General features: G+C 55.6%; 2 protein-coding genes across 9 annotated transcripts in view; both read right to left on the bottom strand.

Annotated features, from left to right (window-relative positions):
• Window positions 1-261: 261 nt before the first annotated feature.
• Window positions 262-3,519, bottom strand: NCCRP1 (NCCRP1, F-box associated domain containing). The gene is made up of 6 exons (XM_036408228.2): window positions 3,165-3,519; window positions 2,378-2,440; window positions 2,248-2,299; window positions 1,326-1,421; window positions 705-843; window positions 262-588 (listed from the first exon to the last, which is right to left on the bottom strand). The coding sequence occupies exons 1-6, from the start codon at window positions 3,490-3,492 to the stop codon at window positions 439-441; spliced, it is 828 nt and encodes a 275-aa protein (XP_036264121.1). The 5' UTR covers window positions 3,493-3,519; the 3' UTR covers window positions 262-438.
• Window positions 3,520-16,823: 13,304 nt separating this feature from the next.
• The window catches only part of PAK4 (p21 (RAC1) activated kinase 4), a 51,185-nt gene continuing 40,220 nt past the window's right edge, over window positions 16,824-27,788 (bottom strand). For 3 of the 8 annotated variants that reach the window (XM_045570898.1, XM_036408205.2, XM_036408206.2), the window contains 8 exons: window positions 25,811-26,065; window positions 22,462-22,923; window positions 21,822-22,259; window positions 21,065-21,198; window positions 20,721-20,847; window positions 20,131-20,256; window positions 18,251-18,385; window positions 16,824-17,821 (listed from right to left, as the gene is read on the bottom strand). In XM_045570898.1, coding sequence (XP_045426854.1) covers window positions 17,666-17,821; window positions 18,251-18,385; window positions 20,131-20,256; window positions 20,721-20,847; window positions 21,065-21,198; window positions 21,822-22,259; window positions 22,462-22,923; window positions 25,811-26,014 — 1,782 coding nt within the window. In that variant the 5' untranslated portion in view covers window positions 26,015-26,065 and the 3' untranslated portion in view covers window positions 16,824-17,665. Of the gene's footprint in view, window positions 17,822-18,250; window positions 18,386-20,130; window positions 20,257-20,720; window positions 20,848-21,064; window positions 21,199-21,821; window positions 22,260-22,461; window positions 22,924-25,810; window positions 26,125-26,265; window positions 26,886-27,788 lie in introns of those variants that run through there. The other 5 variants (XM_036408207.2, XM_036408209.2, XM_036408204.2 and 2 more) reach the window with 4 other exon arrangements.

Consider the following 27,788-nt stretch of genomic DNA (forward strand, 5'->3'; position numbering starts at 1 on the left):
GCCTAGGACTCACGGGGTGTTCAATACTCAGCCCTCCTCTCCCTACAGGTGGGAGACACTTTAGTGCAAATTTGCATATTTCTGCAAATGTGAATTTGCAACCTATCCCCACCCCCACCCCCAGGGAAGGGGCCCTTGATGGACACCTGGGTTTGGGGGCTCTCAGGAGAAGCTGAAGAAGAGAATGGAGGGTCTTGTGGGAAGGAAAGGTATGAGGCAGCTCATCAGAAAGGATAACTTTGGTTGGGAAACATACCAGAGTCCTTGGGCACAGGTGCTGATTGGTTTAGTCAACAAGGATTTATTGAGCACCTACTATGTGCCAAGCACTGCCTTGGGAGGAGTGGCCCCTGGCCTCTGGAGCCCCGAGCGTGCAGGGGAACTCCAAGGAGGCAGGCGTTGGGGCGTGTGAGGTCCCACATTGGGGAGGAGACGAGGTCACACAGCCCCCTCCCTGAACTGCACGGACACGGAGGAGTCGGTCACCCTTGTGCGCCGCAGCCCCCCAGGCTCCGCGCGGTCCTTGGTCTTGTGCAGGAAGTGGACGAAGCGCACGCCGGGGCCGTACTGGCGGAACACGTGGGACACCTGTGGCGGCGGCGGGGCAGAAAGACGTCCTCATCAGGGCCCCTGAGCCTGCTCTCCCCTCCTCCCCTGGAGGCCTTGGGCTGGGTCTGGGCTGGCAGCGGGGCGAGGAGTCTCACCTGGACCCAGCGGCCAGGAGGGCCCCTCTCAGAGGTGCGGGGTGCCACGTGGTGCTGAGCGATGACGCTGTGGCGGTCAGCTGCCAGCAGCCAGACGTGCAGCTCATACACACACACGTCCAGCCGGCTGTCCTCAAACCTGAGGGTGGGGGCACGCCTTCAGCTGCCACCTCAGCCCCAACATCCTGACCCCAACTTCTTGCCGCAATCACCATTTAGCACCCCTCACTGCCCCCTCCCTTCCCACCGTGCACCTGGAGCACAGCAGACCCAGACAGCCCCGTGCCTGCCCTGTGGGGTACCCAGTCCAGAGGGGAGACAGTGACCAGCAGGGATAGTCGGGACCAGGACGGGGCTGGTCGGGAAGGCTTCCCGGTGGAGCCACGTGCCCCTGACCCCCTGAAGGACAACGACGATCGTCCTGAGAAAGACAAGCATCTGAGAGGCAAGGATGGCCCTGGACTTGGCACATTTCACAGCTGGAAAGTGTCAGAGAGAAGGGCCGCAGATGAGAGCAGGGCTGAGGAGGGTCCTGATGGGGGGCTCAGACAAAGGGGAGGGGGGTGGGGCTTGAGCTTTGGGGGAGCCCCTGTGTGCACCTGGCGGGGTGCAGGCACGTACCAGTCCATGACAGTGATGTCCGGCTGCTCGTCATCAAGAAGCTCCTCCCACAGGCCCTCAGCCAGCAGGTCCACACACTGATGCTTCACCGTCCAGCTGGGGGGCACAGGGGGCGGCTCTGGGATGCTGGAATTTCTGGGCATCTCCCAGGCCCGGGGGCAGGAAGCCTGACCACAATCCCGCCTCTCCAGGGTACACAGACATGGGCCTGGGCTCTCACTAGGCACCTTATAGTCTTGCTCCCCATCACCCTCTCAGCAGGTGATGCATTCTTTCTTTTTAAAAAACATATTTCTATTGATTTCAGAGAGGGAGAGCGAAATAGACACATCAATGATGAGAATCATTGATCAGCTGCCTCTTGCACCTCTTCTCCCCCCTGGGGATCAAGCCTGTAACCCCATGTGCCCTTGACTGGAACTGAACCTGGGACCCTTCAGTCAGCAGGCCTATGCTCTATCCACTGAACCAAACCAGCCAGGGCAGGTGATGCGTTCTGAACCCTGAGTTGCAGTGGGGAAACCGAGGCCCAAGAAGGGAAGTGTCTTGCTCAACCTCAAATAGCAACGAGGCTGCAGAGCTGGGTCCCAACCCAGAGCATCTGTGACTCTGAGCCCCTGACTTACACCATCTCACCCACTGCCCAGAAGGGGGCTCAGATTCTCGGGCTGGGGACTCACCTCCTCCCAGGGGAAGAGGCTCAGCAGAGGAACAATAATAGCTGCTACTTGTGAATACCTGCTATGTGTAAGCCAGACCTGGCCAAAGCCTGTGCTGTGCGTGGTAGGAGCATTCTCTGGGCAGGCAACTGGCTGTGTTTACAGAGCAGGAAACCGAGGCCGAGAGGCCAAGCCCTTTCTCCAGGCCCCACACAAGGAAGGCGGGAGGCGGAACCCATCGCAGGCGGGTCCTGGCCACTCACCTGCAGTTGTGCTGCAGCTGCTCGGTCCTAATGTACCACCCGCGGAAGTTGCCTGCCAGGAGGAGAAGCAGAGGGTTAGAAGTGCAGTGTGTGGGGCGCCCTCCCCGGGGCCCAGCCCCCAAGCACTCACCCAGCTTCTCCAGGGGCTGCCGCGTGGGGCCGGTAGGGGGCGCTGGCTCATAAATGTTGATGCCTGAAATGGCAGGTGATGCACACCCTCAGGTGTGCTGGAGCTGCCCCTGCCACCCTCTCCTGAACCTGCCCCAGAGCCCTCTGGAAGGGCCGGAAGCTGTGCCACCCACCAGGCCAGACCAGCCTGGCAGGGGCGAGTGAGCCAGGGCCCAGGGAGAGCCCTGAGCATGTCTTGGGGGGGAGGGACCAGGTGCGTTCTGGTGAGGCAGAGGCCGGGGGACAGGGAGGCACCAAGAGGGAGAGGGGAGGGGAGCGGAGGGGAGCGGAGGGGAGAGGAGGGGAGCAGAGGGGAGAGGAGGGGGGCGAAGGGGGCGGAGGGGGGGGGGATGGGAGAGGAGGGGAGCGGAGGGGAGAGGAGGGGCGGAGGGGGGGATGGGAGCGGAGGGGGAGCGGAGAGGGGGCGGAGGGGGGCGGAGGGGGGCGAAGGGGAGCGGAGGGGAGCGGAGGGGGAGAAAAGGGGGAGTGGAGGGGGGAAGGGGAAGCGGAGGGGGCGGAGGGGGAGAAGGGGAAGCGGAGGGGGGCGGAGGGGGAAGGAGCCGGGGTGACAGAGACACACGGAGAGATGGAGAGATGGAGACATGGGGCAGAAGGAGACAGGCGGGGACACGGGCGGACAGAGCCTGGAGGAGACAGACGGCGGGCGGTTAACAGAGACGCGGAGGGAGGGACAGAGGCGGCCGGCTGGGGGAGGACGGAGGGAGAAGCGGAGGGAGAGCGGAGGGCACCTTCGGGGTTGGGCGAGCGCAGCAGGTTGCGGTAGAGCGGCCGGCGCAGCAGCAGCAGCTGCCAGGAGAGGCCGGGCGGCAGGGCCAGGTCCCGGCCCGGCGGCCCCCACTCCTCCAGCAGCAGCCGCCGCGCCCGCGCCTCCGACGGCGGCTCCGCGGGGCTCCCCTCGGGGCTCCCCTCGGGGCTCCCGGGGGCCGCGGGCGGCGGCGGCGACTCCGGCGGCGGCGGGGACAACGGCGAGGGCGGCGCGCGGGGGCTCGGGGGGCTCGCGGGCTCCTCGGACTCCATCCCGCCGCAGCGCAAGCGTCCCTCCCGCGCCTCCTCCATCGGCGACTGTGGGGCTCCCCGCGGGGCGGGTAAGTGGGTCAGGAGGGGCGGTGCTCTGCGGCTGAGACTCAGAGAGGGGTGTGTAGGGCCAGGACCTGCTCCCCCAGTCCCTCCTGCCTCAGACCCGAGGCCAGGCCTCAGCCCTTCAGATCCCCAAGCCCCCACCTCTCCGGAGCGCTGGCCCTGGGACGGGGTGTGGCAAGGAAGCCAATGCTCTGTACCGAGGCTCATCCGCCTCATTGGGATCCAGAATGGCCCCGGCTGGTGTGGCTCTGTGGCTAGAGCGACGACGGCTTGCGGATTGAAAGGTTCTGGATTCGATTCCAGTCAAGGGCACATGCCTGGGCTGCGGGCTCGATCCCCAGCAGGGAGGTGTAGGAGGGGCCAATCAATGATTCTCATCATCGGTGTTTCTATCTCTCTCTCCCTCTCCCTTCCTCTCTGAAATCAATAAAAATATCTTTTATAAAAATATCCAGCTTGGCAGGAGGTAATTAAGGGAGACCCTTCTTTTTTTTCTTTTTTCTTTTTTAAAAATATATTTTATTGATTTTTCACAGAGAGGAAGAGAGAGATAGAAACATCGATGAGAGAGAATCATCGATCAGCTGCCTCTTGCACACCCCTTACTGGGGATGTGCCCACACCTCCTTCCGGGGATGTGCCCGCAACCAAGGCACATGCCCTTGCCCGGAATCGAACCCGGGACCTTTCAGTCCGCAGGCCGACGCTCTATCCACTGAGCCAAACCGGTCCCGGCGAGACCCCTTCTTTTGGCCTCCCCTCTCAACAGAGGGGTCCTGCAGAGGGGGGTCCTGCTCTGTCCCCACCTGGGAAGCGCCCTCGGGACCCTGGCATTTCCTGCTCTGGAAACCGAGGTGTGGGTGCAGGGCGGAAAGAGACCTAGAACCAGAGATAGGCAGTCACCCAGAGGGGGGTCCCTGGTGAGACACTGAGACAGCAGCGGAGAGGGAAACAGCAACACTATCTGGTTTTGGGGGTGCCTGCACCCCTTCCTGGGGCTCGGGCAGGCAACACACACTGTCAAAGCATCCTCCCTCAGAGGAGGAGTTTGGGGTGAGGGATGGAAGATGGTGGGGCGGGAGGTGGGGTGTGGAGGAAGTGGGGTGGCGGAGGTGGGGTTAGGGTTAGTGGGGTGGCGGAGAAACCTGTAGGGCCAGATGCCCACGGCCACATCCTGCCTGTCACAGCCCACACAGGTGAGCACACAGGTTACAGCACCAGCCGTGCTTGCTGCTTGCCGGGGGCCGGTCTGGAGCGTCCACGCTCACTTCACCTCTGAGGCCGTAGGAGGAGGTGCTGCTGATGTGAGGAAAGGAACAGCAGATGTGTTGTGGGCTGTGTGAGCCCCACTGCTCAGTGCCAGCCTCTGTGGGTGCTGTTGCCACCCGTTTCACAGATGAGGAAGCAGAGGCCTGGGAGCTTCCTGCCCGATTGGAGGGGACACAGGCTGCAGACACGGGAGCTGAGTTCTCACCCCAATGATGACGCTCCTGCACCTGAGGGCTGACTGTGCCGGGTTGTTCCGCGCTCCTCAAGTGGGGTGGTGAATTCAATCGCCACATCCTCCCTAGGAACAGATACTAGGGCTAACCTCCTTTCGCAGATGAGGAACTGAGACACGGTAAGGTCTGGTGACTCACCCAAGATTGCACAGCTGCTGTGTGGCGTGTTGGAAACACAGAACTTTAGATAAGATACACAGGGACACAGACTCAAATCGCACCCAAGGAGAAGCACTGGTCCACACAGAGCAGACAGGAGATAATAATGGCCATATTTAGTTCTGTCTTGAACTCACTGAACTTCTCAACAACCGCAGGAGGCAGAGACTGATAATAGCTCCTCCGTTCACAGCTCAGAGGCAGGGCGGTGAAGAACCTGTCCTGGGAAAGCTGGGAATTAGCCAATTTAGGGTCCTGGAAGGCAGCAAGGACCCGTGAGAGGGGACAAACCAGCTATGCACACAGCGCCTAGCCCCACTGCACTGGGAGGTACCAGACAAGCATGCAGAGGCCAGGACAACCCACAGCCAGAGACGCTCCCCGGGCATCAAACCACACCCTGTCTGGTGGCTTGCCCACCTGTCCTCATTGGAGGAGGAGGAGGAGGGAGAATGGTGTGGCCAGTAGAGTCAGAGCTGTTACCAGGTTAGACTCCGAGGCAGGGCAGGGAGTGGCTGGGAGCCAGACACCGAAAAATAAGGGCAAGGGAGAGCCTGCAAAGTGGAAGTCAATGCCCCTCCTTTGCCTGCCCCCTGTCTGCCACGGTTTCCACATCATCCCTTCCCTGAGAGCAGACACACACACACACACATACACACACACACACCGTGGCAGCCAAGGGGCCCTATGAAAGCCCAAAGCCAACCACTCACTCCCCCACTTACGCCTGCCATGGGTCCCCAGTGTCCTCAGCAAGCCCCAGGTTTCTGGCAGGCACCCGAGACCCGGATCCTGGGCCCCGCCTCTGTGATCTGTTCTCTCATCTCAGGGATTTTGATGGTGAAGTTCTTCCCGCCTGGAATGCCCCACCTCCTCCCACATCCCCACACTTGGAGGTTCTCCAGCATTAAGGCACCTCAGATTCACTCAGGGAGCTTTTTTAAAATGTGAATTTTCAGGCCCTCCTCCCAGGAGTCCCACTCAGTCCCTCCGACCCCAGGATCTAAAAGTTAAGAAGTTCACATCCCACATTCCTACTATGAGGAACATTTTTACCTAATTCTGGGGGATCCAGGAGCACAGCCAGAGCCCTGCAAAGCCCAGGGGCTTCCGGCATTACATCTCAGAGGTTTCCTTCCCACACAGGCCAGCTGGCCAATGGCACCCTTCCCCAAAGCCACCCTGCATGTGTCAGGAAACACTAAAAAACGTGAGTGATGGTGCCACCACTTGGGAAACAATGTTACAATTTCTTTTAAAATTGATTATCCTCCCACCCTATAACCAGGCAATCCCACTCCCAGGATTTAGCCTCAAATGAAAAGCCATGTCCCCACAAAGACCTGCACCCAACACTTTCTAAAAATACAGTTGACCCTTGAACATGGGTTTGAATTATGCGGGTCCACTGATAGGCAGTTATTTTTCAATCAATCCTGGAAATTATTTGTTCTTCCTTATAATTTTCTTAATAACATTGTTTTTTCTCTAGCTCACTTCATTGTAAGAATATAGTACACTAGAGGCCTGGTGCACTATTTCATGCACAGGTGGGGTCCCTCAGCCTGGCCAGTGATCGGGGCTGATCAGCAGCCATCTCACCCAGTCCCGATGGGGCTGATGGGGGCCGGCAGGCTGGGGAGGGACTGCGGGAGGGCTCCAGGATGTGGTCCGGCCCTCTCACCTAGTCCCTATTGGCCAGAAGCCAGTAGCAAGCTAACCTACTGGTCGGAGCATCTGCCCCTTGGTGGTCAGTGCATGTCATAGCAAATGGTTGACCAATTGGTCACTTAGCATATTATGCTTTTATTATATAGGATAATACATGTTACATACAAAATATGTGTTAATTGACTACTTATGCTATCAGTAATACCGTAGGTTATCTGGTCAACAGTAGGTTATAAGGAGTTCAGTTTTGGGGAATATGTGGAGCCCTAGCTCAGTGGTTAGAGTGTTGGCCCAAGGACTGAAGGGTGGCAAGTTTGATTCTGGTCAAGGGCACCTACCTCAGTTGCAGGCTTGATTCCCTGCTCCATTTGGGGCACATGCAGGAGGCAACCAATCAATGTGTTTCTCTCACATCAATGACTTTCTTTATGTCTCTCTCCCCCTCCCTCCCGCTGTCTTTATTTTACTTATTTTTAAAAATATATATTTTATTGATTTTTTACAGGGAGGAAGGGAGAGGGATAGAGAGATAGAAACATCGATGAGAAAGAAACATCAACCAACTGCCTCCTGCACACTCCCTACTGGGGATGTGCTCGCAACCAATGCACATGCCCTTGACTGGAATCGAACCTGGGACCCTTCAGTCTTCAGACCGACGCTCTATCCACTGAGCCAAACCGGCCTTAGTGCTTCCACTGTCTTTAAAAATCAATGGAAAAAATATCCTTGGGTGAGGATTAACAACAACAAAAGGTTATGTGTAGGTCTTTACTGTGCAGGGGGAGGGCACACCCCTCACTCCCATGTTATTCAAGAGTCAACTATAGCTTCCAATCAGAACAATGTGTGCCATCAACAGGTGAATGGATAATGTAGGTGACCTCCATCCACACCATGGACTATCTAAGTGGGGGAAAAGCCAGAGCTGTCAAAACATGCAACCACATGGGCAAAACTAAAATCATCACGAAGAGTGACCAAGGCCAGGCAAAAAAAAAAAAAAAAAAAAATGAGCATGGCCAGAGTAATTCCATTTATATCTAATTCTGGAAAAGACAACAGTAATCTACTATATAAAAGCCTAATATGCAAATTGTTCCCTCAGGAGTTCAACTATGAGACCGGGAGTTTGATGGCTCGCTATGACGTATGCTGACCACCAGGGGCTGGTGTGGAACGAAGGAAGACCATGGCCAGCAGCCGGAAGGCCCTGCCGTACCCATGCATACATGTTGTGCCCTAGACCTGTAGCTGGAATAAAAAAGAGCAGTTCGAGGGTAGCCTGAGCTGGGGATGAACTGCAAAGACATATGCGAGTGGACTTCCTGGGGTGATGAAATGCTCAGTCTTCTGTTGTTGTTAATCCTCACCCGAGCGTTTCTCTAAGGGTAATAATTTCTAGGGAACCATGGGGAAGGTGCAGTGGGAAATGAATAGATATAGTCTCTCTCTGGCTGAGTGAGGGAGGGAGACAGCAAGGAGGGAGAGGAGGGTAGGCAGGTCCATGGTGGGATCAGAGAGTGGCTGGCAGAGGACAGATTCAGGATCTTGTCTGAGGACAGAGGAAAGGCTCGATTGGCCTTGACAGTTTGAGCAATAGGCAAAAGGTGGCACCACTTGCAGAGGGGGGAAGACAGAGGCCAGAACAGATGCAGGAAATCAAGCATTCCGTTGCACATGTGTTAGGTCCGGGGCATCCAAAGGGTGGTACCAGGGGTGGCTGACGTTCGAGCTGGAGTTGAGACAGGGTCAGGGCTGAGACAAAATGTGGAGCTGAATGAGGCAATCAAAGCAATACAGGCATCCTCAGAGAGTTCCATTCCAAACCTGTGTGTCCTTGTGCAAAGGACTTCCTTCTCCAAGCCTTAGCTTCTCAGCCATAAGGCAGTGCCACTCTCCCCCTCACTCATGGCGTCCCATCATTTTGCTGGTCCTTGGCCTACAAATTCCTCCCACCTCAGGGCCTTTGCACATGCTGCCGCATCTGCCTCAACGGTGTCACGTGCCATGCTTCCATGGCTGCCTTCCTCTCCACTGAAATGTCACCTCTTCACAGCACACACATCCTCCTGGCTTTTTTCCTACCTAACAATATATCTTGGTAATTATTCCCAGTTGGTTTGTCAACAGCAATCTGGGCCTTCCCCTATTATTCCCTTTAGCCACACCCTGTTCTCTCTTTCAGGAACTTAGTATGATTTGTAAATATCTTAAGTATATGATTATGCTCACTTGGTCATGACTATCACCCCATGAGAATGTCAGACTCACCAGGGTAGGGCCGTGGGTGGGTTTGTTTATTATTTGTCCCCAGCTCAGAGAAGACGCGGACTGATTGCCCTCTTTGCTGACAGGGAGTGCACGAAGGCCCGGCTCCTGGCAGGAGTGCAAGGCTCTGTCCGGCCAAGGAACCACGTCCATTGCACCCACTTCTAGCTCTCACTACCCTGTTTCCCCAAAAATAAGACAGTGTCTTATATTAATTTTTGCTCCTAAAGATGCTCTAGATCTTATTTTCAGGGGATGTCTTATTTTTCCATGAAGAAGAATACGGTACACATTTATTGTTAAATGAAAATAAAGGAAATTTATTACCTGTATACGGTACGGTAGTACGGTAGTTGTCAACACAAACCAGACAAACTGAATCCTACAGTATCAAGAATTTACTCATTTATTCAATGACAATCATGTCATCATCTTCTGGAACATCATCATAACAATCCAATTCCTGAATTTCCTGGTGAATTTCTTGTGACTCCATTTCTTTCAGAATCAGTGGACCAAATCTCTCATATTTAGCCTAGGGGGGCCTTATTTTCGGGGAGATGCCTTATATTTCACTCAGAAGGAAACCTGTAAGTAGGTCTTATTTTCGGAGGATATCTTATTTTCAGGGAAACACGGTATTCCTGCTTCAAAGCCAGTGTCACCCCTAGCAGTGTCAGTTTGTCCCACGGCTAATCCCATAATAGAGAGAATGGGGGGAGGGTGTCCTGGAGATCAGGGGCTTAGAGAAGCCTGAAGGGTGGGGGATGGGAAAGCCCAGCCAGGTCCTGAGGGGGCTTGAGGGTTGGAGAAATGTGGGCTGGGTTGGGTGTTGCCTCCTTCAATGTAAACCACAGGGGTGGGGAGCAGGTGTGCTGGGAGCCAGCTTCACCCTGCAGGGGGCAGCAGAGAGGCAGGGATGAGTGGGGGGTAGAAGGAAGGAATAAGAAGGGACAGAGAGAAAGGGAGAGAGGAGGGTGGGAGGGAGAGAGACAAAGATAAAAAGAGAGAAGAGGTAGAGAGATCTAGAGAGGCAGAAGCATAGAGACAGAACGAGAAAGAGACTTACAGTCCTTGGGGTGAGGTTGACCAGAGCCAGGGAAGGATCCGGAGGTCAGAAATACCCAGGAAGCATCGCCAAGGACAGGCGCAGGTGGGAGTCCTGTGTGGCAGGGGAGGGGCAAGGCGTGGCCCACGGAGAAATAGCCCCTGTGTCACGTATGAAGTCCGTGCGGATCTCTGCAGAGGAATTGATGGGAACAGTGGAGACTGCCAGCTTCCTGAATGGCCATCAGTAGGAATGTCCAGTAAACGGGTTGCTTCTTATGTAACAGCCGGGACCAACCGCCAAGGTACAATGTTAGGAAGGAAAAAGCCAGGCACAGGAGGCGTCCTGCTGAGTTGTGTACAGTGGGAGGCACGCCTGTAGGTGCCTGTGGGTGTGTCCTGGTAGCGCTTGCTTTTCTGGAAGGAGATACCAGAGGCTTGTACGTGCCGCCGCCCTAGGGGAGGGGTGGAGAGGCTGCAATAGGGAAGGAGGTGGACTTTGTGACTTCCCTCTTGGAATTTTGTGCCACGTGCTAAGGTCAACTGTTCAAATACTAAATAAGAACAAGAGATAGAGGCAGAGGAAGTCAGAGATAAAGGAATTGTGAAGATTGGGAGGAGAAAGGGAGTTTAATTTTGTTTAATCCTGAAGGCCCCAAACTTCCATAGATGCCTCTTGTCTTCCAGGAAAAGGCTCTGAGCTGTCCCCACCTCCCCAAACTGGTGGCCAGGACTCTTCCCCAGCCCACACTGCTCTCAGCCTGGGCTTTCTCCTTGAGCAGCCATCTTTCTTCCAGACCTCTTTGGGATCTGGCCCTAGTTGAGTTGACTAATCACCCAGGAAGACAGGTTGACCTGTGGTCCCTCAGGCTAGAAGTGCAGGGGATCCCTGCCCCAGTCTTTGGGGGGCTGTGGCGTGATGATCTCATGGAGAGACTCCCAGGCTAGGTGCCTGGGTTCAAACTCAGCCTCTACCCCTTTCTTTTCTTTTCTTCTTTTTTTAAAATATATTTTATTGTTTTTTTACAGAGAGGAAGAGAGAGGGATAGAGAGTTAGAAACATCGATGAGAGAGAATCATCGATCAGCTGCCTCTTGCACACCCCCTACTGGGGATGTGCCCGCAAGCAAGGTACATGCCCTTGACCGGAATCGAACCCGGGACCCTTCACTCCACAGGCCAACGCTCTATCCACTGAGCCAAACCGGTCTCGGCTCTACCCCTTTGTTGCTGTGTGACCTGGTTTGTGGCTTCATGCCTCTGTGCTGAGTCTTGTAGCTGTAAAATGGGCCAGGGAGGTGCTTCTTCAGAGGGCTGCTAGGAGGGTTCTGTTAGTTTCCTGTGGCTGCATAAGAAATTACCACAAACTTGGATGCTGAAAACAGCAGAAAATGTATCCTGTCCCGGTTCTGGAGGCCAGAGCCTAAAATCAGCGTCAGCAGGCCATGCTCCCCCTGAAACCTGGTGGTGGTGTGTGTGGACCTCATCACTCCACTCTCTGCTCTTCACACGGCCCTCTCCTCTGAGTCAAATGTCACTGGATTTAGGTCCCACCCAGACAAACCAGAATGATAGAATCTTAAGGTCCTTAATCGCATCTACAAAGACCCTTTTCCCAAAATAAGGGCACATTAATAGGTTCTGTAGGGTCATGTCTTTCAGTGGTGGGATGGGGGTAGGGGTGGATGGAGGCAAGGGAGTGGCATTCAACTCATTACAGGTTAAGTAAGTAAGGCCAAACAATTAGGAGCTCAATAAGAAATTTTTTTCATTTTTAAAAATACGTTTTTATTAACTTTAGAGAGAGAAGATGGGAGAGGGAGAGTAAGAAACATCAATGAGAGAAACATCCATGGCTGTTTCCTGCACTTCCCCTACTGGGGCTGGAACCTATAACCTGGGAACGTGCCCTGACTGGGGCTGGAACCAGCAACCTTTTGGTGCATGGGTCGGCACTCAACCGAGCCACACCAGCAGGGCTTTAGTTATTGATTTTATATGAAGAGAAGCATTGATTTGTTGTTCCACTTATTTATGGATTCATTGGTTGTTTCTCGTATGTGTCCCAAGAGAAATAAAAACTTTGGGGTATGGGGACGACACTCTAACCAACTAAGCAACTTGGCCAGGGCCATACTAAGATGTTGATGAATATTCGCTATCATCTAGATTTTGCTTGGTCCATACAATATTGTGAAATGTTTTGAGTGAGTTGCCTATCTTTAAGATTCAAGAGTTTTTCCATGAACCTAAGGATTTCTGGAGAAAAATCAGAACATTTAGCATTGTGGGGCCAAATTTTCATAAGGCCACAGTGGCCTGAATAGTGACAACCCTTTCAGAAAGGCAAGTGTGGCCCTTGCCAATTTGGGTCAGTGGATAGAGTGTTGGTCCTGGAGACTGATAGTCGCAGGTTCGATTCCAGTCAAGGCCACATGCCTGGGCTGCGGACTTAGTCCCCTGTGGGGCGTGCAGGAGGCAGCCGATTAATGATTCTCTCATCGCTGATGTTTCTCTCTCCCTTCCTCTCTGAAATCAATAAAAATATAAAACAACTAAAAGGCATGTGTGCAGCTACCCTCCTGTCTGGCCCTCGGAGCATCAGAGCTCTAGCCTCCTGGACCATATCTATCCTGTTTGCGACTGCAGCCTCACCACCCAGCACAAGGCCTGGCACAGAAAGTCAATGAGGGACGCAAGAGTTCAGGCCTGGTCTGGCCAGTGTGGCTCAATGGTGAGCATTGACCTATAACCAGAAAGTCTCAGTTTGATTCCCAGTCAGGGTATATGCCTGGGTTGTGGGTTTGATCCCCAGTGCGGGGCATGCAGGAGACAGTCAATCAATCAATGATTCTATCTCATCATTAATGTTTCTATTTCTCTCTCCCTCTCCTTTCCTCTCTGAAATATATATATATATATATATATATATATATATATATATAGAGAGAGAGAGAGAGAGAGAGAGAGAGAGAGAGAGAGAGAGAGAGACAGAGAGAGAGAGAGACAGAGAGACAGAGAGAGAGAGTGTGTGTGTGTGTGTGTGTGTTCAGGTGTGGCCCTCCTAAGCACTGTAACCTGGCAGGCCCTTCCCCTCTGGGGACCTCAGTCTCCGTATCTGTGAAAGGGAGGAAGGTGTGAAATGCTCCCTGGGCCCTTCTCAATCAGTTGTGAGGTGTTGGCAAGAAGCAGGCATGAGGTTTGAGATCAATAGTAACAAACTGCCTCTTCTCATTCTGCATCCTAGCTGCATGTTAGAATCACCTGGGTAATTTCCATTTTAAATACCAGTCCCCAGGTCCCTGTCCCCAGTCATGGGGTTGCCCTTGCTTATAGAGGAGATCTTCAGATGGCCTTTGAGGCCTTATTCTTTACCTTTATCTTCCTCCTTTGCTTCCCATTGGGAGCCATTATAATATGTAAATGAGTCTCTTTTTTGGTCTTGCAAAATGACTGCTTTATGTCCATAATTTGTAATTCATACATCTGGCCTGGTAATATAGCTTTTTAAAATTTATTTAAAATCTCCTTATTGATTAAGGTATTACGTATGTGTCCTTATTTTCCCATTACTCCCCAACCCCCCCCGCCCCCCCCACCTCATGCCCTTACCCCACTGTTGTATGTGTCCATTGGTTAGGCTTATATGCATGTATACCAGTCCTTTGGTTGATCTCTCCCCATTATCCCCACTGTCACCTACCTTCCCTGATGCTTGATGTTCTGACCAATTCCAGAACCCCCAGAAAATACCAAGATCTACAGATGCTCATGTTCCCTATGTAAAAAGACTTACCTCTCCATATCCTCAGACTCTCAACGGGGATTCGAAAGCAGTACACCTTTCTTTTTTTCTTTATGAGAAAAAGTCCACAGGTGAGGGACTCCATGCAGTTCAAACCCATGTTGTTCAAGGGCCAGCTCTGTGATGGAAGTTGCCTGTTTATGTGTGAGCACCTGTGCACTCTTGTTGGCCTTTTGGGGTTTTTCTTCCGTAAGTAACCTGCTTATATATATCCTTTGACCATTTTTCTAAGGTTTTTCTTTTCCTGTTAAAAAAATCTTATCAGGTGTTACACTTTGCAAATATTTCCCCCCATTCTGAACCTATTATATTTGCTCATGTCCTTCCTTGAACAAATTTTTTGATATAACTAAATTCATTTTCTTTATAATTTGTTCCTTTTCCGTTCTATTGAAGAAGTCCTGGCTAGTGTGAATCAGTTGCTTGGATGCCATCCTGTGCACTTCCTGGTCATGGCACATGCCCAGGTTGTGGGTTCGATCCCTGGTTGGGGTACCAACAGTGGCAGACAACTGATTGATGTCTCCCTCTCACATCAATGTTTTTCTCTCTCCCTCTACCTTCTCTAAAAAATATATTAAATTAAATCCTTCTCTGCCACTAGGCCATTGAATATTTTCCTCTATCAACTTTATAGTCTACCAGCAGGAGTAAAGGAGCACAATTTTATAGTAATAGAATTTTTAGCCAGACACAATAGACTACATTTCTCAACCTCATTGCTCTGAGTGCGGGCCCCTGACTGAGCTCTGGCCACTGAGGCCCTGGTGCAACCACAAGGCCCTTCCTTCAAGGCAAGTGGTCTGGCTCCTGGTGGTGCAGTGCGCTTGGACCAGGGGCAGAGGCCGCCGTCCAGTGTGGAGGAGCGTGAGGTAGGAGGTGAGGATCCTGCTGAATGGGCAGGGCTGTCTCACACTCCCTGGCCAACCACAGGTCTCAGTGGCTCTCAAACTTGCGGCGGCCTCGGAACTCCCTGGCAGGTTTGTTACGTGGAGTACAGAGAGCCGGGTCCCACATGCTGTGACCAGCCTGGGGCGGTGGGCCCAGAAACTTGCATTCCCATTAAGTTCCCAGGGATGCTGCCGGTCCAGAACCATGCTGACTTGGTTAAGTCCAACCTTCACATGTCCTTGACTCCCTCTCCTAGACCTGTGCTGTGGCTAAGTTAACACGCCTGTGGAGTGCCATGTCTGCACAGAACATCTGGACAGACGACTGCTCCGCCACACGGGCCTCCGAGCGCCTCCTTGTCCACGGAGGCCGGAGGCCGAGCTGCCCTGCACGACCCCCTTCCAGCTGGAATCACTCAGGTCCTGCCAATAGGAGGCTTCCGTGGGAGCAGAGGGTGGGAAGCTGGACAGCCCCACAGTGGAGACTCCTCCTTCAGTGACTACGGTTCCTAGCTCCTCCAACTTCCCCAGTGCCTTGGTAACCGACCCCCGTATTAAATCCTGTTTGAAACTAGAGGAACTCCTCCAGCACGGGCATCAGCAGCTGGGGAGGGGGAAGGGGCTCCCAAAGCCATTCCTAAAACTGCAGTTATGTGACTGAAGACACAGTGGGAGCAGAGTGGCTGTGGGCTCCTCCCCCACAGCCTAAGGAGCAAATGTCACCTTAGCTTAGCCACAGCACAGGTCCAGGAGAGGGAGTCAAGGACCTGTGAAGGTTGTGACTGAAGACACAGTGGGAGCAGTCTCAGCAGGCATCTCCGCCTACAGTGGCACCTCCAGGCACTCAGTGCGGCTGCATCGCTTGTTCTTCGCCACCCTTATGTGTTGGGGATTATGGGAATTCCAGGCTCCTACAAGATGGCCTCAGACAGCTATCCTCTTTTCCTCTTTTTTGGAACAATGTGTACAAGGTAGGAATTACCTGATCCTTCAAATTCTGGCACAGCTCATTTGTTCAGGTATTCAAGCTCAAAGCATTATAAAAAAGTTTGTCAGAGGTTATTTTGGTCTTTTTGGTTATTTCTCCTTATTTGGCGTATTTTTTCCAGACACATTCACACACAGCAATTACTGCTCATACTGGGCTGTTTAAATGTGATTATTTACCTAGACCGTGCATGGACTCGGCCAGGCTGTCACAGAACCAGCACCCCCATTCTTGGGGGAGGCCAGGACCAGTGGAGAAGGGTGCTGTGGAGTTAGTCACGTGGCGGTGGAGGAGCGTGGTAGTGGACCAAGCTGGAGTCTCTCCGTCCTCACCACACACTTCCACCCACAAGTCAGGCTGGTGACACCGGAGGGCTATGGAGAGGGGCTCTCCCCGTGCTCCCCGCTGCCCAGGGAAGCTGCTCCTGCCCAGCCCCTCTCAGCATGCTGGGGAGGATACACCGAGGCCCTGGAGGGCTGCACTGTCACTCAATAACAGCTGGACTCCTCCCTCATTGGGACTTAGGCTCAGGCACAGTCAGCCTGCAGGGAAGAGCTTGACTGATGAAGTTTCTGGGAAGCTGGCAGCCCTGATCCATCCACCTTAGCCAAGCCCCTAAGCCCGTCTGACCATTGAAATGTACTAGCATCCACTCAGGATTAATCCCTACCCACTGAACATGCTCAAGACCTTTAAATAAGTTGCCAGAAACCGCAGGTTTGGTGCACTGGTCATCCCGGCATTCAGACTTGTAAACTGACGCTTCCAGGCTTGGAGGAAGGGGTGGGCGGGGTCAATTTGCCGGCTGCTCTTTGACCTGGACCTCCCGACTCGCCCCCAGACATAGCCCTTGCCCGAAGTTGGGCTGGAATCCTGGGTTAGCCAGGCCCGCCCTCTCCTGACCCTAGAGTCCCTCCGCCTGGACAGTGTGGGCAGACAGGGGCCTCTACACACTCCACAAACACACACACCAATCAAGAAAATGCTTTAATTGTAAAACTAACTTGAGGGAGGGAAGGTGGGGCTGCGCTGAGGGGACAGGAACCTGATTCTTCAAGCAGTGGTTCTGTCCCCGGTGCCCCCACAGGGCAGGGACCATCTGTCCCCGCTGGGAGCAGGGGCTAGAGTGTTATAAAATGACAATATAAATAGACTTCTAGAAAAGAAGAGGCTGTCCAGGTGCAGTAGTCATTTTCTGCAGAGGCTGGGGGTGGGGGAAGCCCTGACCTGTCTCCCCATCCAACCACGGAAAGGAGATGCAGGGCTCAGGGAGAAGGCCACTCTTCAGACATTCATGATCGACCCCCGCATGGCTCAGGGGGAGAGGGGGGTGTCTGTGAGGCCAGGTCAGAGACACCCACGCGCAGTCTGGAGGACAGAGGAGCTGAACTTTCTGCCGTGTGCACACCCATGTGCACGCGCACGCACACACGCGCGCGCACACACGCGCGCGCACACACACACACACACACACACACGTGCGCGCGCCTCCCTCGTAGTGTTTTTTCCATCGCCAGCAGCCCCTGCTGCAGAGTTCCAGTGATGGGAAGCTGCCTGTCCTTCCTGGGGACGGGGAAGTGCAGGGAGGGCCTGTCCTGGAGGATCTGGGAGCCTCACCTGCTCCCACAAATCCCATATTTTGAGTCACAAACCAAACTGGAGTTCAGTAGTAGGGTCCCACACACCGCCCGGAACGAAGGCAGTGCCACACGGAGTGTCTCCCAGGCCAGGAGGAGCAGGGGCCGGCCCCCTACCGGCTTCGGCAAGGCAGGGGTAACCCCAGGGGCTCTTTGGTTCAGGGACAGGGCACCGAGCCTCATCTGGTGCGGTTGTGGCGCATGAGGGGCACGATGCTGGCGGGCGGGCCCGCTTTGGCCAGGAACGGGTGCTTCAGCAGCTCAGCTGCCGTGGCCCGCTGGGCTGGGTCACGCACCAGCAGGCGGTCCAGGAAGCCCTTCAGGGACGGTGACACCTGTGGAGGCAGGGCAGGGTCTGAGTGCCAGCTCCACTGCTCACTCGCTGTGGGCCTCAGTCGCCTCTTCTCTGTCACTGGCTGACATCTACTGCCCAGGTCGGGAGGAAAGAGGTGCCCTGTGTCTACAGCTTGGCCCCACAGACTCCTTTCCTCCCTATTTTCAGTTTGGTGAGGAGCTGTCAGCAGCGGGGCCCTGGAGGCACCCCCTCCCCCAGACAGCTCTACCTGGAAGGCCCCTCTCGGGGGCCTGACCATGCCGTGTGCCTCCAGTCAGGGCAGTGTGAGCACTTGTGCGACGAGGAGGGCACTGAGCCCAGCTACAGTAAATGCCACCCCCGGAGATAGCAATGCCCAGTCCTGGCCACACCAGCCACCCTACAGGCTTGCATATCTTCCTCACACTACCTGCCTGCCCGCAGGGCCCACCTTGTGCAGGTTCTTCAGTCGGGGTGGCAGGTTGTCCCGAATCATCTTCATGGCTTTGAGGGGTGGCTCATTGAAGTAGGGCGGTTCCCCGTCCACCATCTCAATCACCATCACCCCCAGCGACCAGATATCCACCTGCAGTGGAGGAAGAGATGGCAGGGCTTGTGCCAGGTGGGCCAGGGCTTGGGGGAAGCCCAGGGAGGGCGGCACCAGTTCTGCCTTTGCCTCTCTGAGCCCCGGACCTGGAGCCCTGCTCTGACCGCAGCCTGCCAAGCGCACGCACCTTCACGTGGAACCCCTGAGGAATTCTGCCCACCAAGCCTGTCCCTTCCTTCTGCTAAGCACAGCTGGTGCCAGGGGCAGGTAGGGGGAAGGGGAGGCAAGCGTATGACCAGGTTGGTTGGGACATAGTAACTGTGTCAGGAATGGGCACATGACACAAGCTAAACGAATCAGAGTCGACTCTGAGACTATAAGCCAAATATCCTATGGTGTTCACAGGAGGGAGACATGCCCAGTTATTGGGGTCATCTCTGCTGTCACAAGGGGAGCACCTGACTGAGTGAACCCTGCAGAGAAAATCAGGGCCTGAAGGGAGGGAGCATGTGATGGCTAGGCCTGAATCCTGTCACAATTTTGGGGACCCTCAGCTTCCAGGTTTTGCGAAATCCATTTGGGCAGGGTTTGTCACTCACAGGCTGTCCTGATTGAGATGTCCCCTCAGAATTTCACACCAGTCTCCCCTCCCAGTGTGACCCACTCCAGCCTGAGGCCCCCAAGATGTGCTTCCCAGGATGTCTGTCCCAGGGCCAGGCACTGGGTGAGGCCTTGCTGTCTGACGGTGGAGGACCCTCAGGGGCAGCTCACAGCCTTAGGGCGGCAGGGGACGCAGGGACGCAGGTCCGTGTACTAATAGGAATGGTGGGGGCTACGACCAAGACGAAGGTGCCGCCCTTCGTACAGCAGAGCAGCCTACTGTTGCTCTGTGGGAATTTGGCCTCCATGTGACCAAACATCTCTGATGTCTTCTGATGGAGAATGGAAATTTGGACTTCTCTGAGAGACTTCTCTTTTTTTTTTTTTAAATATATATTTTATTGATTTTGTACAGAGAGGAAGGGAGAGAGATAGAGAGTTAGAAACATCGATGAGAGAGAGTCATCGATTGGCTGCCTCTTGCACACTCCCTACTGGGGATATGCCCGCAACCAAGGTACATGCCCTTGACCGGAATCGAACCCGGGACCTTTCAGTCCCCAAGCCGACGCTCTATCCATTGAGCCAAACCGGTCTCGGCGAGACTTCTCTTTTTTAAATGCTTGCAAAAGCATCTTCAGGCCAACCAGCCAGGAGCCAGCCAGCCACTTTGTGGCCTCTGCACCAACTGTCAATCAAAACCGTGACCACTTCTGCTCAGCATTCTGTTCTCACTGCCAAGCGCTAGGTCTGACTCAGAACAAATACCCAATCAAGAATGAATGAATGATGCCCTGACTGGTTTGGCTCAGCAGATAGAGCGTCGGCCCGTGGACTCAAGGGTCCCAGGTTCGATTCCGGTCAAAGGCATGTACCTTGGTTGCGGGCACATCCCCGGTAGGAGGTGTGCAGGAGGCAGCTGATCGATGTTTCTAACTGTCTATCCCTCTCCCCTCCTCTCTGTAAAAAATCAAGAAAATATATTTTTTTTAAATAATAAAAATAAATAATTTTTTTTTTAAAAAAAGAATGAATGAATGAATGCTTACCTCTTCTAAAATCATCCCTGGAGACCCATTCCCCAGACTGAGACCCACTTCACTCCCTCCCTCTGGCTGTTCTGAACCCCACCATTCATGTTCACAGCATGAACTGGTGTGACAGCCGAACAACTAGTGGCTTACCTCTGGCCCGTAGGGAAGGCGGGAGATGAGCTCTGGGGCCATCCAGTAGGGCGTGCCAACCAATGACTTCCTCCGTGGCACCTCCTTGCTCACCTGGGCGCAGAACCCGAAGTCTGACAGCTTTACCTGGGGCAGGGCGCAGGCAGCGAGGTCAGAGGTGCTGGCGGGGAGGGTGGGCGGAGGCATCCCCATTTAATTCCTTGGCCTCTGACATGCTGGATCTCCGCCTCTCGCAGGAAGCCCTTAGGTGTGCCCCTGCCTCCACATCACACCTCTGACTTCCACTCAGGGTCTGCCTTGGGGAAGTGGCCTGAGTCCTACGGGTACCCGGGCTGATGCCAGGGCTGAGACCAGAGCTGGATCCAAAGCTCACGCCCTGGGCCTCTGCTTCCCTGGAGTGTGAGGGCATCGGCCTGCCTCTGCGACAACCGGGTCCGCAGAACCAAGGATGCACACCTCTTCTGGAGCCACAGGCCCCTTCCAGACTCCTGACTGCTCCCCAAGACGCTGCCCCGGGGGCCAGAGCCGCCCCTGAAGGCAGGGGGGAGCGGGGGAGGGGCAGCGGAAGCCCAAGCCACCCGAATGCTCACCCTGCCGTCGTGGGTCAGCAGGATGGAGTCACTCTTGATGTCCCGGTGGATGACGCCTTGAGCGTGGAGCACAGACAAGGCCTGCAGCACGGCGAGGCACACTGAGGCAATCTGCTCCTCGTTCATCCTGTGTGGGAGGGGTAAGCAACTGGGGTAAACAGGGTCTGAGGGGGGTCCAGTCCAGCCAGGGTGTCTGAGGGGGATACAGCCCTGCTGGCTCCGCCACCCCAAAGGGTCTGGAGGGGACTTGGTCCTGTCAGGGGAGAGGTCTAGGGAGATCTAGCGCCCCTGAGGGAGCTGGGGAGACAGAGCCGGTGCGGCCAGGGTTGTGCTGCTGGCAGTACCTGGTGTGGGTGACGATGTCAGTGAGGGCACCGCCCTCCAGGAACTCCATCACCACCCAGAGCTCATCGCCCACCAGGTAGCTGTTGTACATCTCCACCACATTCTCGTGCTGGTAGTCGCGCATGATCACCACCTGGCGAGGGAGGCCGGGTCAGCGTGGTAGGGGGAGGGCCACCAGCCGTCCTCCTACCTCACTCCTGGGCCAGGGTTTGGGTTCCTCCACACGGCAGCCCAGTTCCACCTGCCATTCTTGCTAATCGGGATCGCCCTGGACTGCCTTCCCCACTGCCAAAGCCAACAGACCACAAAGGCAGCTTAGTCTGAAGCCTGTATTCTGAGGGTGCTCTCTTCTCCACGCAAACGCACTTTTCTGCTGGTCTGAGTGGCCCTGAAGACGAGGCTGGTGTGGGGAGAGGAGTTCCGAGAAGGGCCGAGCTCAGGGCTGAGATCAGGACAAGTAGGTAGGAGCCGAGGTGGGATGAAAGGTGGGATGGGGATGGGGGAGGTGGGAACACACTGCTTACAGGGCTCCATTCAACCGAAGCTCACAGTGACGGGGGCTGAGGGCCGGGCTACGGGCAGTGCTGAATGACCCTGCACCAGAGTCCAGAGGCTGCTTCCACAGGGCCCCTCTGCAAGGAGCGGGTGCCTGCTTTTGTAACAAGCTTGCCGGCAAGGGGCCACCTCAGAGCTCCACACCATCGGGTGGAGGAGCATGGGAGGAAGGCGAGGGCAGGCCCGGGGACCAGAGCCCACCTCATTGAAGAGCAGCTCCCGCCGCTGCTGCTTGCGCAGGTCCATCTTCTTGACGGCCACCAGGCGCCCGGAGCTGCGCACGGTGGCGATGCACACGACGCCCGTGGAGCCCTCGCCGATCTTGATGAAGTTGTCCAGGTAGGAGCGGGGGTCGCCCGGGTCCACCACCAGCTGCAGAGCAGCCCGGAACTGCTCATGGGACACACGCTGGGGTTCCCGCTGTGGAGAGCGGGGGCCAGGAGGCCCAGAGGCAGGGGTGCCAGTAGGGGCAGTGAGGGTTCGGGCTGGCGGGGCCAGCTGGGGCTCGGAGGCATGGGGGCCCAGCACTCCAGGGCTGGGGGGGCCCCGAGCTCGGGCTGGAGGCCGGGAGGAAGAGGACTGTGGGACAGCCAGGGCCCCCACTGATGGCCCATTGGGGGCCATGTTGTGAGGCTCCCCCTGAAACAGAAAGGAGAGGAGGCTGTCAGTGGAGGGGCCAGGGGCCAGCTCTGCTCTCCTGAGTAGGACGGCGGTGGCACAGACACATGGTGGTCAGGTGGAGATGCACAGTGGGCAGGGCACAGGTTGGAGTAGGTGGGTGGGGATAGGAAAAGCTTTGGGGAGGGAGACATGCGGGATCCTGGGGTGGGGGATTAGTTACCTGGGCGCCCCGGGATGGATGATCCGTGTCAGCCCGCGGGTACGTGTTAAAGGGCCGGCCAGCAGCCACCTTCGCCCCACTGGCCACACCAACAGGTTGGGGGGTGCTGACGTCAGGCCCAGAAAGGGGTCGCTTGTCCCGGGAGGGTTCCTGGGGCCCCCCTGAGCCCTCCCTGGAAGACTTGGGCTTCTTCTCCGGCCCCACCCGCCGCTTGTCACCACCACTGCCACTCCCCTCACGGTGGCCAGCAACCCGGCTTTGGCTGCCTGCCTTCTCTGGGCCCTCTCTGGGTATGGCGGCCTGCTCCGAGGGCATCCCATTTTCCTGGCGGGCACGAGTGGGTGGTGGAGGCGGGCTGTCTCTCCTCAGGGAATTGGAGCGCGTCACTGACATGTTCTCAAACTCATCCAGTAGCAGCGTGAGGGCCCCATCCTTGGCACCTTTGCTGCCCCGCACGATGGTCTGGGGTCCAGCATCCAGGTCAGTGGTGGGAGAAGGGCGGGGCAAGTAGGAGGGGGACAAAGGATGTGTAACCAACACACAAGGACAGGACAATACAACACACACAGAGACAAGACAGAGACAAATGAAGAAATGCCATGGGGCGATAATGGGGGCAGCACCCCCTCCCACACCCCCGCCCTCACACAGAGAAGTCAGTTGCAGGAGGGGGGCTGAAGGAGTAACCTCCCCTCAGGCAGGCTGCCCCGCCCCATGCCCCAGCCAGAAGCTGGCTGAAGCACCTCCTGTCTCTCCCGCTCTCCGCTCTCCGGGCTGGGGGAGGCTCCGCCCTGTGGGTGAAGGGGGAGGGCAGAGGCCATGCTGCTCCATAATCAACCTTGGCGAGCTGGAAATTACAGGATGCTGGGACCAGGGCACAGCTTGGCGCTCCCTCCCCTGCAGCCTGCCAGTGTTGTTAACCCCAAAAACCCATTCTCTGTTCCCCTGGAAGCCAAGGGTTGGGTACAGGGAGAGTCACACAGGACTAGGCCCAACATAGAGGGCAAGAGTACCCCAGGAGTGGGGAAGGCAATGAGAATGCCCTTGGGGGCTGGGTGGAGTGTGTGTTCCAAATCCACCCAGTGCCCACCCTCTCCATGCCCACCACCCTCAGCCAGGTCTTGGCTTCCTCTTTGAGAAACAGCCGCCAGGGTTCGCTGTCCCCCACTGAGCTCCAGGCACTGGGCCTCACTGCTCTTCAGGGACAAAGGAAGCTCCTACTTCAGGGCCTCTGCACTGGCTGTTCATTCTGCCTGGAACATCTTCCTCCAAGTATGCCGTGGCTCCCTCCTCTCCTCAGGTCTTTGCTGGAAACTCAGCTTCTCAGAGGGAGGCTTTTGCTAACCATCTAAAATGCCAGCCCCTAACACTCCCTGTCCCTCTTTCCTGCCTTTTCTTTAAAGCACTTAAAACCAGTGGAGCCCTAGCTGTTTGGCTCAGGGGATAGAGCATCTGCCTGCGGACTGAAGGGTCCAGGTTCGATTCCAGTTAAAGGCGCATGCCCAGGTTGCAGGGCTGGTCTCCAGCAGGGGGCATGCAGGAGGCAGCAGCTTAATGATTCTCTCATTGATGTTTCTATCTCTCTCTCCCTCTCCCTTTCTCTCTGAAATCAATAAAATATATTTATAAAATTAAATAAATAAATAAAATCAGGGATGTAAAGACACCTACAGCTCCCCAGGTGCAATGTGTGTGCGAGCAGCAATTGGGTTTCTGCTCTTGCTAAATCTGAACACCTAGAGCAGCATCGGTCTGCAGAAGGCACTCAATAAACATTTGCTGAACTGTGAGGGAGTGAGGGGAGCTGAGTGGAGGCGGTGGGAAGCAGAGAATATGGCCCCCTCTTCTGTGCTGTCAACCACTGACACACAGAGACATGGGCCCAGGGCTTCCAGACAGCCTGAAGTCAGAATTGCCTCTACTGTGTAGCAACACTGATCCCACAAAACCCACCTACTGGCCACTGTGCCCCTATGGGGCCTGCCCCTGCCTCTGCTGGGCCTTGGCTGCCAGCCCGGAAGCCTGGCAGACAGTTGGTCAGGCCTTAGGGTCAGAAGTGCCTGGGGGAGGGAGGAAGGGCCTGGGAGGACTGGGCAGCAAAAACACAGGGGCCCCAGGACAGTGCTGGCCTGTGTGGCACCTTTGTGTGAATTAAGACAAGGTGCCTCTTCTTCCTGGTGGCCCAGGTGGGGTGTGGGGCTCAGAGTCAGTGCCTGCCACTCAGCCTCAGCTGATGAGTCAGGAGAAGCCAGAAACAAAAGTTTGGACATGAAATCTCTCACTTTATAAGAGGTAACAAACAATTTGAAATACCCAGAAGCATCCTGCATGGGACACAGGGACACTGCAGTGGGCCCCAGACTAAGACCAGGTGGGAGAGTGTCTGCACTGTGTCTACACCCACCTCACTGACCCGGGGCCTCCGCCTGCCAGGCTGGGCCTGGAGAGGATGAGTCATCTGCAAGCCTGCTCCACCCACCTCCACCCCTGGAGCAATCCTGATTCGTTCCCCTGGCCCGAGGCCCTTCCTGTTCCCACTGCCCTGGGGATAAAGTCCAGCCACCAGGCGGCCTCACTGCGGGCCAGGCCAGAGCACCTGAACCTTGGAGGCAGGAAAGGGATTAAGAGCAAAGCCTTTAAACAGACCTTGGTTCAAATCCCAGCTATGCTAGTTTGCTGGCAGAAAACAAACAATCCCAAACCCAAATCCCAAGGTTCACATGGGCCTCTTCCTCCACTAAGCCCTGCTGCTCACCATCTGCCTCAGGACTCCTCCTCTTCCTCACTCCTTAGCTGAGGTGTCTCTCTCTAAAAAGTGGGTCTGAATCCTGGGCCTGGATCAGGCCTCTTCCTTGGGCTTCCTCAGCTAAGCCTTGACCACTTAAGGGGGGTCACCATCTGCGAATAGGTCTGCCCCCTCTCCCCCCCTGCCCCTGCCCCTGCCCTGCCCTGCCCTGCCACACACACACACACACACACACACACTCTGCCATGGAGATCTGTGAAGACCCAAGGACAAGTTAGGGCACTGGGGTCAGGAACACAGAGCTCTAGGCGTGAGGCCCTTGGGAGAGCACAACTTCGGAGCTGGTGTGGACGGACTGTTGGAGGGATCAAGGAAAGTGTGGGGTTCTCGGGGCTGGAGGCTAGTAAGGTGTCAGTGGGTAAAGGGGTGGATGAAAGGGAAGCACTGGTGAGGATGAGTGTGGAGGGTTGGGGCATGTATTTGGAGGTCATAAGGAATGGGGGTCAGCGAGGAGATGTTGGCCACAAGGTCAAGTATGTGGTTAAGGATTGGGGTCCCTCGTGGGGACTGGTGAGGGTCAGGAAAGGCGGGGTGCTGGCATACCTTGGGGGCCTCATGCTGGATGGAAGTGATGCAGGCGGGGTCGATGAGGGGCTTGGGCCGACGAGCTGACTCTTCGATCAGGCTCTGCCACTGTCGGGGCAGCCCCGTGAACTTCTGCTCATGCTGGTCGAAGCCCGTGTGCACGCGGTGCTCGAAGTTGGATGGTGCTGAGATCTCTACCCGCTTCTTCTTCTTCCCAAACATGGTGCCAAGCTTAGTACCAGGAGGGCGCAGACGTGGGCTCCTGTGGCAGGCCTGCAGGAGGGGGCCACTCACCAGAACCTGCCCATTTCTCCCGGCTTCTCTGGCCTGCCCTGGTCCTGTCCATTCTTGTCCCCTAACTGGTCTCTCACTCCTCCCACCGCCTCCAGTCAACTGTCCTTCATGGCCCGAGGGATCCCATGGGCACCTGAGTCAAATCCCATCTCTCTTCTGCTGAGCGCCCCCATGGCTCCATCTCATTCAGGGGAGAAGCCGAGTCGTCCCTGTGACCCACCCACATGACCTGCCCCATTACCTCTCGACTTGTATCTTGCCCTCGCTCACACTGGCTTTCTAACCCCAGGGCCTCACACTGCTGTCCCCTTCATGGAATACTTTTCCCCAGTGTCCACAATGGCTGCCTCCCTCCCCTCCTTCAGGCCTCAGAGTCCTTGTGAATCCTTTCCTGACTCCCCCAATAAAAGAGCCCACGCCCCACTTCATGGCACATTTAACTTCTGGAAATCCTGCTCTTTATTCCTGTGTTTACTAGCTTAGCGTCTACAGCCGCATCACTAGAATATCAGTGCTGCAGGCCAGGTCTCATCTGCCCAGTCCCAGCCCCATGCCTAGCACAGTGTCTAGCACACAGTATGCTCAGTGACCTGTTCCTAACGGCCTGGCCATGACCATCATGCTTTCCTAGCCCGGATTCTGGGCCAGGAATACTACACCCCTTTGGTTTCTTGTTTAACGAAAGGCCACTGAGCCTCACCGCGCCCCCTGACTGCTCCACTCCCACTGCACAGAGGGGAGACTGCGGCCCAGAGGAGGGAAGTTCCTCCCCAAGATCACACATTTGGGAAGACCACATCACAACAGACACTAACAGACAACACAGGCCGTGTTTTTAGGGTCTGGGGCAGGCGTCTTCAAACTACAGCCCGCGGGCCACATGCGGCCCGCAGAGGAGTCTGATCCGGCCCGCCAGGTTTTTTGGGCAGTGAGCACAGCCGAGGTGTTACAGTAGGAATTAGTAGTTCATATAGTCCGGCCCTCCAGCTCTCTGAGGGACCGTGATCTGGCCCCCACTTTAAAAAGTTTGAGGACCCCTGGTCTGGGGTCTCCAGTCAGGTATTTAGAATAGTACCAAGCACAGTGTAAATGAAAGCTGATTTTAAAAACCTGGTTGGTTTGGCTCATTGGCTAGAGCACATGTGTCAAACACAAGGCCTGCGGGACGGATTGAAATTCCTGGTCCACCCCTGGGCAGAAGGACCCACTCTCTGGCCTTGGTTTGCCCACCTGTAAAATGGGGGGACTCTTGCCACCCTTCTTACAGGGAAGAACCTGACACACAGTAGGGGCGTGATGATCTAATTTCTTCCTTTCCCTCTGAGCCTGGCAGTCAGGGCCTGCTCCGACTTGCCCCAGACCCTCCTTCCTGCTCATCGCCCACCTTGCCATGGCCAGAACCTGCAGCCTCGTTTTTTTTCAAGCTATCCCAGCTCATGCTCCACAACTGAGAATGTCTACCTTTCTCAGTTGGGGAGTGCTTTCCTCCACTGGCCTCATTCCCACACACACCCTCCAAAGCCCAACTCAAGCGCCACTTCCCCTAAGGAGCCTTCCAGGATGCTTCCGGCCTGCCCCGCGTTGAGCTTCCAGAGCACATGTGTCAAACACAAGGCCCGCGGGCCAAATCCGTCCCGCCAGGCCTTGCAATGTGGCCCGCACCGCGCTGTCATCACTGCACTCCGCTGTGTTTCCATCACAA

The sequence above is a fragment of the Pipistrellus kuhlii genome, unplaced genomic scaffold (genome assembly GCF_014108245.1).
Source record: "Pipistrellus kuhlii isolate mPipKuh1 unplaced genomic scaffold, mPipKuh1.p scaffold_m20_p_38, whole genome shotgun sequence".
NCBI classification, from domain to species: domain Eukaryota; kingdom Metazoa; phylum Chordata; class Mammalia; order Chiroptera; family Vespertilionidae; genus Pipistrellus; species Pipistrellus kuhlii.

Bases quoted from the DNA above. Each gene is read 5' to 3' on its own strand.
- NCCRP1 (XM_036408228.2), bottom strand. From the start codon at position 3,492: ATGGAGGAGGCGCGGGAGGGACGCTTGCGCTGCGGCGGGATGGAGTCC. The intron at 2,300-2,377 runs GTGAGTGCTTGG...TCCTCCTGGCAG, and splicing joins GCAGCCCCTGGAGAAGCTGG to GCAACTTCCGCGGGTGGTAC. The intron at 589-704 runs GTGAGACTCCTC...CCGCCGCCACAG, and splicing joins CTCCTGGCCGCTGGGTCCAG to GTGTCCCACGTGTTCCGCCA.